Raw genomic sequence first — 8656 nt, forward strand, 5'->3', positions numbered from 1 at the left:
GAACCGCGAGGGTCCCGGGCGCCGCGTGACAGGACGAAGGAGCCCGCCCGCCCGCTCGCCGGCCCGCGGGAAGATGGCTTCTCCCACCACCCCGGCCCCGGAAGGCGGGGCCTGCACCCCGCCGAACCCGCCGCGGATTCGCCAGGTGGGTGCACAAAGCGCGGGGAGGGGCGCCGCACCCCTTTGTCCTCGCCGCCCCCGGGCCGGGGGCCTCGCCTGAGGCGGCCGCTGGCCCGGGAGCGCCCCTGTCACCCCCTCACCCGCCGGCGCGCACACTGGCGCTCACGCCCTCGCCCTCACTCACCGCGGGAGGACGCGTCCACCCAGTGAGACCTGTAACTTCTCCACACCGTGCCCCTCACGCCCGCACACCCGCCAGCTCGCCCCCACCGCGCCCCGGGGCGCACCCCCGCCAGTGTCCCCCGGGCGAAGGCGCCGACCCCAGGTCTCCCGGACCCTGAGAGGGACGCCGGCGGGCTGGGGTCCCACGCCGAGGGCAGAAGTTGCCTCGCTCGGGGGTGCTCCCCGGCGCCCAACTTTCACACACAGCTGCGCCCCGCCGTCTCGGCGGGAGCCGTTCTGCTCGAAAACGGGGGTTCCCGCCGTCCCGACGGCTGCGGAGGCTCCGTTCCTCGGCCCCTCGAGGGCGGGGGGGCACCTTTCTCTGGCTCCTAGCAGCGACCCTATTTGCTCTTTGGGTGTAATATTAAAACGGGGGAGGCTCCCTCTGCTTGTGATCCAGGCTTTGGTGCCCGGAAGAGTTTTGGGGTGTTTTTTTTTTCTGTCACCGGGGCCTGGAGCTTTGGCAGTGGCGTTGGGGGTGTGGGAGTAGCAACTGTCAGCTGCCTCTCCCGGGATGCGGCCACCTCTTGTCCGAGCACACTCGGGTTCCCCTTGGGGCAGAGGGCAGAAGGGCTTGGCGCAGTCTAGCAGGGCAGGGAGATAAAGCCCAGCATAGTGTCTCCATTACGGGGGTGGGCTGGCGTGGGGTGGGGGGGCAGACGGGAGCACAGGGGCCTCCCTATGATGCTCACCAGGGGCTCCCGATGCATAAAAACTGGACGGTCAGAGCTGGCAGACACTTAACAAGCTCTTTGCTATGTTTGCATGGTAAGAGGTATAAGCAGTGTTATTTTTAGGGTCAACCTTTGTTCATGTGCATTTTTTAGGCCACGACTAAAATTAACGTGCACCCTGTGTCCCCACGACATTTTGGGGGGTTTTACATCCTTATAACACTCAGGACTCAGTATTGTGACAATGCAGTTTTAACTGCATTGGGAGCTTTTTTCTTTCCCTGAAGAGTTGTAGGGGCATTTTCAAATCTGTGCTTGTGTATTTATGCAGCTAGGAGTGAAGGTGAAATTATTGCTACATGAAATGGAAGGGAAAGTGCATCCTATCTAAAAATCATTTCTCTGCTTGGCTCAATATATGTGTATCTTGTATATATATGTATACACATACATATATATGCACACACACATGTATATATAAGCACACATATATAAGCGTTGAGGAACTTAAATATGCTAATTTAAATATCCACTCATAAAATTCTATGAAATCATCTTCAATATTTAGAATACTTAATCTAAGCAAGAGTACGTGTGGAAATAGTTACTAGAAAAAAATTGCATGAAGGGCCATTGCTGTTTTGCAGAGTAGGAAGTGCTTCATGGTATGGCTCATAGTCACCAGCTGTATCAATGAGATAATGTTCCACCACCCCAACTATGAATTGGTGTCCTCTATTCAGACTTCAATTTGTGTGACCTTAGGGAAGCTCTCTGCCAGTGATTGGTGCATTAATTTGCATAGGTTGTAGAAGTAGGTTGCAGGAGTGAGTGACCATCCTGGTCTCCCTGATCATGCAGGCAAGTGTAACAGCATTGCTCTCCTCTTACTGCAGAATCACCATTTGCCTGCAAGTGGTTTTGAGCAAATTAGAAATAGAAAAACAGGAGGGATAAGATTGTTTTGCTGTGAAGGGGTAAAACACTTTAGGCCCCATCCCAGTACATTTTAACTGTGTCACTGTGCTCCTGACATGTTTCTCCTGGTTGCCTAATAATTTGTTTGCAAAGCGATTCCGCATTGAATCAGGTTTGTATTTAAAATTGAATTGAATGTGTTTTTTTTTTCTTTCTAAAGATGATGGAGAAAATAATCCTAACTAAAAAAGCATAGAAGTTCAGAAGAGTGAGAGATTTTAATTAAAAACATGGAATTTTAGTTCACTGGTCTTAGTTTTAGTTATATCATAGAAATGTAGCCAGGAAAATATTTCAGGAAGGCTTTGGGTGAACATAAGTATAACTGGTAAATTAGTAGAGGTAACTGCTAATTTCAGTGAAAATATGCTATGTGAAGGTCCAGTTAGTCAACAAACATTTACACACCATAAAGGGATAGTTTATGCCTTAAAGATAAAGGAGTGAACAGAATAAAAATCTTACTCCTTGGTAAATGTAGGTTTTCAATGAAGACAAGGATTAAAGTGATTGAAATTTGAATTACTTGTAGAGTCTTTTCCATATTATTAAGAAAACATTTCTCAGTTTTTAATTTGAATTGTGCCTCTTCCTCACTAATACCTAACTTTGCATATACCTAAAAAAAATCACTGTATGACTGAATTCATATTTATAGCTGTTTGATATATTTCTGTTCTCTTTAATATTTAAAATGTTATTAGAAATACAGATCAGAAACTATGTATACTATCTTTTTTTTAAAGATTTTTTTTATTTATGCATACCGAAGTGGGGTACAGGCTAGAGGTGCAGGGGCAGTGAGAAGATTACCCAGAGACAGAGTGGGGAGCAGAACAGGCAGATGGACAAAGTACACTGCTGAGGGGAGCAGTGGGCGGGTAGGAGAGGTCTGCTGTGCCCTGTGGGCCACCTCCCTGGCCAGGGATCCAACTTGTGCTGAAGCTGCTGAGGCCAGTTTCATAGTGCCGCTCTTTAACCCATTGTGCCACCAGGGATGGCTCTATATACTATCTTTTTTAATTTGGTCATTTGGACAAAGATTTTTGTTAAAGCCTTTGGAAAAATGCTGATGCAGCTTGAAACAACTAAATGGTGTAGTTACAATCTAGGTATGCAAAATGAGAAGGTCAGGGAAAATGACCTTCAACTTCTCTTTTGCTCTTCATTCTGTTATATACTTAGCCTTCAAAGCTTCTGAATATGTATACTTTTTAACAATTCAAAGGACAAATTTTTCTTTTTTAAAAGTTTTAAAGCAAATTTTATGATTTTGTTATTCATTTACGTAACTATATAGTTGTACACACACACACACACATACATATAATTGTGTCTGGCAGTACAGCTTTAACCTTAGCATTTCTAAATGTGCTAGTATACTTTATGTACCCCCACATCTCTTCCTCCCTTCACCTGTGGCCCTGTGGCTACCAGTATATTTTTCAAAGTCTAAAAATTATTTTTGCTGTTTTGCTAGTTTCTTTTCTTGGATTATTTATATTCTTCAAATGATTGAAACTAACCATTAAATGGCTTTCAATTTCTGATTCATTATACTTAGCATAAGCACCTCAGAGTCCATCCATTTTGTTCCAAAAGGCACTTTTCATCTTTTTAATAGCCGTGTAGTATTCCTCTGAGTATATATACTAATGTTCATTTGTCCATGAGCATTTAGGTTCATTCCATGTCTTGGCTATGGTGAGTAATGCTGCTGTACACATAGGAGTGATGTGTTTTTCCATATTCATTAGATAAAAACCTAGGAGTTATTTTATTGAATCATATGCATTTCCATTTTTAGTTTTCTGAGGAATCTGCACTGTTTTCCATACAGGTCTTAGCAATTCACATTTCCACTGGTGATTTCAGAGGGTCCCTTTTTCTCCACAATTTCACCAACACTTGCTTATGGTCTTTTTGGTATGGGCCATCCTCACAGGGGTGAGTTCATGTCTCATTGTGCTTTTGATTTGCAGTCTCTTATAATAGGTCATCGTGAGAAGAGAACCATTTTCTTCATTTTAATTAAAAGATAACTAAGGTAAAAATAATCTATGTCAACTCAGTGACCAAACTAGAAAGACAGACTTCCTGGACTTTATCCTATAGCTGTTCTTTATTCACTTTCTAATGTAAAAGAATCCATGAAGAGGGCCCTCCCTGGTGGCCCAGCGGGTTAAAGCACTGCACTAAGAAGCTTAAGCCACTTCAGCATGAGCTCTATCCCCACCTGCCCCGGAGGTGACCACATGGCGTGGCAGACCTCTCCTGACCCGCCCGCTGCTCCCCTCAGCAGTGTACTTCGTCCATCTGCCTGTTCTGCTTCCTGGTGAATCCTCTCACCCTCTGCATCTCTGGCCTGTACCCTAGTTCTGTATGAATAAATAACTAAATCTTAAAAAAAAAAAAAAAAGAATCCACGAAGAAATGGCAGTTTAGCCGCTGTGCTTTTAAATAGTTTGTCTATATGGCATGGAGAGACATATAATAACTATGGCTTTGCTAGAGAATTGAAGGCACTTAATTAAAAGAGTACTTATGGGGCTCTGATAGTTTTGCTAGCCTTGTTTGGGCCTTTCCATCTTCCTGATGAACTCGGGTGGGAATTTCCTAGGTACTGATTGCTTTGGGAGTTGGAGAGCTGTAGGACATCCTTTTTGATTGATGCCAGTGAAACAGTCTGTTTCTTATTCCAGTGCCAGTCCTCTGCCATGATCTGTGAGTACTGCTGTCACTTCAGTCATAACAACAAACCAGTGTCCCATCTTAGTTTACAGTAGAAACTTCGAGACCCTCCAGATGCTGTGAGTGAAATATTACCAGCGAGTCAGATAAGGTACTGAGTTAGGTGCAGCTGTCACCACAGTCCTGTGAAGGGGATGTGGTTACTCCCATTTTCCAGATGAGAAACACAGATGTAGAGAACGTAGGTGACAGATTGAAGACAGTAAGTAGTAAATTGCAACTTGGGATTAAAATTTGTTCTTAATGATACTTCAGTTTACAACCAATATTGTGTGCTGTCCTCCTCTGCTAATTTCTATTTATGCATACAATAACTGGGTAAGCCAGAGGTGCAGGTGGGGAGAGTGAGAGGATCACCAGAGAGAGTGGGGGGCAGAACAGGAGGATCTACTGAAACACACTGCTGAAGGGGTCACCTGGTGAGGCTGGAGAGGTCAGCTTCGCCCTGTGGTCAGCTCCCTGGTCTGCTGGGGATGGAACTCTTGTTTGCAGAGACTGGTGATAGCTGGATAGTGCTGTCTTTAACCCCTGCACCACCAGGGAGGCCACGGTGCTTGTCTTAGCATTCTTTGTTCCATGCTGTCTCTAACCATTCCATGGAACAATTTAGGTTAAAAGATTGATTTATTTATGCATACAGAACTGGGGTACAGGCCGGAGGTGCAGGGGTGGTGAGAGGATTCACCAGAGACAGAGTGGGGAGCAGAACAGGCAGATGGACGAAGTACAGTGCTGAGGGGAGCAGCGGGCGGGTCAGGAGAGGTCTGCGGCTGCCAGGATCGACCTCATGTAGAAGGGGCTGCAGATAGCTTCATAGTGCTGCGCTTTAACCTCTTGTGCCACCAGGGTCCCACTCTTGATTTTAGCTCTTGGGTTTACAGCGGATTAGAAAAGAACTTTACTTCTCTAATTCATCAAATGAGAATAACGTGAACTCCATTTTCACCCTGTCTTCAGTAAGAGACCTTTGCTTCACTGTCATGGTGGCTGAGAGAAGAAAATAAGGCCCTCACTTAGCTTTTGCTTCCCCCAGTTGCTCCTCAGATATTCCTGCTGTTTCCCTCATGCTCCTGAGAAAACAACTCTCAGAGTGAGTTGGGTTGATGGAGAGTCGCCTTCAACATGTATACATACACACACATACATACATACACGCACATACATACATACACGCACATACATACATACATAAATCAGCCTACATTTTCAGGTTTTTTGATTTCATCTAATATTAAATCCATTATTTGTTTACACTTTTGAAAATAAGTTACAGTTTGAATTTTGCACAGTGTTGGCATTTCCAAAGAAGGGGATTTAGTTTAGACCGTGAAGGGCTGGGAGAGAAAGGCAATGAGTGAATACAGCACGCATGGACATCTTTGATTGAGTTGAATAACTTGTTTTTAAATTCATACACAATAAAATTCCCCTTTCATACAGTTTAGTGGTTTTGACAAATACTTGGGGTTGGGTAACGACTCCCACACTAGAGGTCCAGAACACTTTTCTCTCTCTGAAACAGGTCTTTGCACTTAATTCCACTGGAGCCAAACAAATCCTCCCACCTCCAACCTCTGGCAACCACTGCCTCCGTCCCTACATTTTTTTTTTAATACAGTAATGGGGTCTAAACCAGAGGTGCAGGGGAGGCGAGAGGCTTCACCAGACACAGAGTGGGAGCAGAACAGGCAGGTCGACCAAGTACACTGCTGAGGGGAGCAGCGGGCCGGTCAGGAGAGGTCTGCCGCGCCATGTGGGTCACCTCCGGGGCAGGCGGGGATCGAACTCACACTGAGTCGGCTGCGGCCAGCTTGTGGTGCTGCGTCCTAACCCCTTTCGCCACCGAGGAGGGCTTCTCTGCCTACATTTTTAATACAGAATATCATGTAGATGGAATCACGTAGAATACAACCCTTGAAATCAGCTTTTCTCACTGAGTGTAGTGCCCTTAACATCCATCTAATGTCTTGCCTGTGCCCATGTTGGATGCAAGATGTGTGGATTTATCCAAGTTGTGGCTATAATGGATATTTGTGTGCAGGTTTTGTGTGAGCACAGTTCTTCATTTCTCTTGACTGTGTACCTAGAAACAGGATGATTGGATCAAATGGTTAGTGTATGTTTGTCTTTGCAAGAAAACTGCCCACCGAGCCCTGCCTGGTGGCACAACGGGTTAGGACGCAGCACCACCAGCCGGCTGCAGCCGCTTCAGTGCGAGTTTGATCCCCCACAGGGAGGTGACCCACGTGGCGCAGCAGACCTCTCCCCACTGCTCTCCTCAGCAGTTTATTTCAGCAGGTCTACCTGTTCTGCTCCCCACTCTGTGGTGAAGCCTCTCACCCCCCTGTACCTCCAGCCTGCACCCCATTTCTTCCATGCAAACATAAATAAACAACATCTTCAAAGTACCACCTTAGTCACAAGCAGAAGTGCCTTCCCCTCGGGGCCCCAGCGCCCCACTCTGGCCTCCCGAGCAGGAGCACAGGGCTGGTGCCTTGCTCACCGCCTTGCTCACCGGGAGGCAGCACTGCTTCCACGCCAGGCTTGGGGGCGTCACACCCACTGTTTTCCGCTCCAGTGGCCTCAAGTCTGTTTGCCCCTTGGCCTGAGGTGCCTGTTGGCAGAAGGTGTAGACAGAACGTGTCAGTGAAGGCCGGGTGTCCACCTGTCCTCTGGAAAGTCAGGCTCCGCACGGCCTAGCCGTGTGACTCGCACAGGACACCTACTCCGTGCCTAGCAGGCCCGTAAAGGCAGCGGAAGGGTTAAGTAATGTAAGGCACACAGTGCGTTTTGCTCAGTACCTATCGCTTGGTAAACACAAAATAATTTAGGCTACTGTAGGTGTACGGTGAATACTTCATCACTCCCAGCCTCTTCCTTTCCCAAGGACATCACTAGAAGGGCAGACACCGCTCACCTGAGGAGTAGACGCAGAGGCCGGAGATGAGGCTTGCGCAGGTGCTTCTTGTTGTTCTCTGAGTAATTCCGAATAAGTAAATTACTTAATCGTGCTCAGCTTAAGTTGTTTTTTATATATATCTAATAGTTTATTTTTACATCATTCTGTGCCTTTTTCCATCTCAGTTGTAATCCCCGTGTGCTTCCCATCACAAAATCACCCGTGTGTCAATACCATAATCCAGTGCATTTTCCCTCTCACACTGTTTTTGATCCCATTCCTCACTCCACCCCCATAAAATGTCTCTGGTATATAGTTGTTCATTATTATTATTATTTTCTCACCTGATCCGTTATATTCCTGCTATGGGGTGAAACCATCCGGTGTTTTTCCTTCTCTCTCTGGCTTATTTCACTAAGCGTGATCTTTTCCAGCTCCACCCATGTTGCTGCAAAAGGCAAGAGTTTATCTTTTTTGGTTGCTGAGTGATACTCCATTCAGTATATGTACCACATCTTTTTAACCAGTCATCTACTTTGGGCATTTGGGTTGAGCCTTAACTTTTATAACCTGCAGAGGGTGAGTAATTAGCATGCTGTGTTGTAGGCCTGTGGTTAAACTGATGGCGTAGTATTTGTACAGGTAATTTGTGAATGATAAAATCTTATAGATCTACAGGTGATTGTGAAAAACCACGTGACCTTCATGTGAATTGTTGGTATCTTAACTATCTTGGCTAATTAACTAAATGAGAAATACTCCGATGGTATTTAAAATGCAATTTTTTGACATAATTTTTTAATGACATGGAAATAACAAGCTGATTGCAAATAGTAGAGGATGATTTCTTTTTTTTTTAAAGATTTATTTATTTATGAATACAGAACTGAGATACAGTCTTGAGGTACAGGGGCAGTGAGAGGACTCACCAGAGACAGAGTGGGGAGCAGAACAGCAGGTCGACTAAGTACACTGCTGAGGGGAGCAGCAGGCGGGTCAGGAGAGGTCTGCC

At 45.9% G+C, this 8656-nt stretch overlaps 1 protein-coding gene across 1 annotated transcript in view; it reads left to right on the forward strand.

Moving 5' to 3' along the window:
* Positions 1–48: 48 nt before the first annotated feature.
* ANK2 (ankyrin 2, neuronal) overlaps positions 49–8656 on the forward strand; it is a 493620-nt gene continuing 485012 nt past the window's right edge. The window contains exon 1 of the mRNA XM_012727793.1: positions 49–145. Within this exon, the coding sequence (XP_012583247.1) occupies positions 74–145 (72 nt within the window). The 5' untranslated portion in view covers positions 49–73. The remainder of the gene's footprint in view (positions 146–8656) is intronic.

The sequence above is a fragment of the Condylura cristata genome, unplaced genomic scaffold, assembly GCF_000260355.1.
Source record: "Condylura cristata isolate star-nosed mole 26May11 unplaced genomic scaffold, ConCri1.0 scaffold00021, whole genome shotgun sequence".
Taxonomy (NCBI): domain Eukaryota; kingdom Metazoa; phylum Chordata; class Mammalia; order Eulipotyphla; family Talpidae; genus Condylura; species Condylura cristata.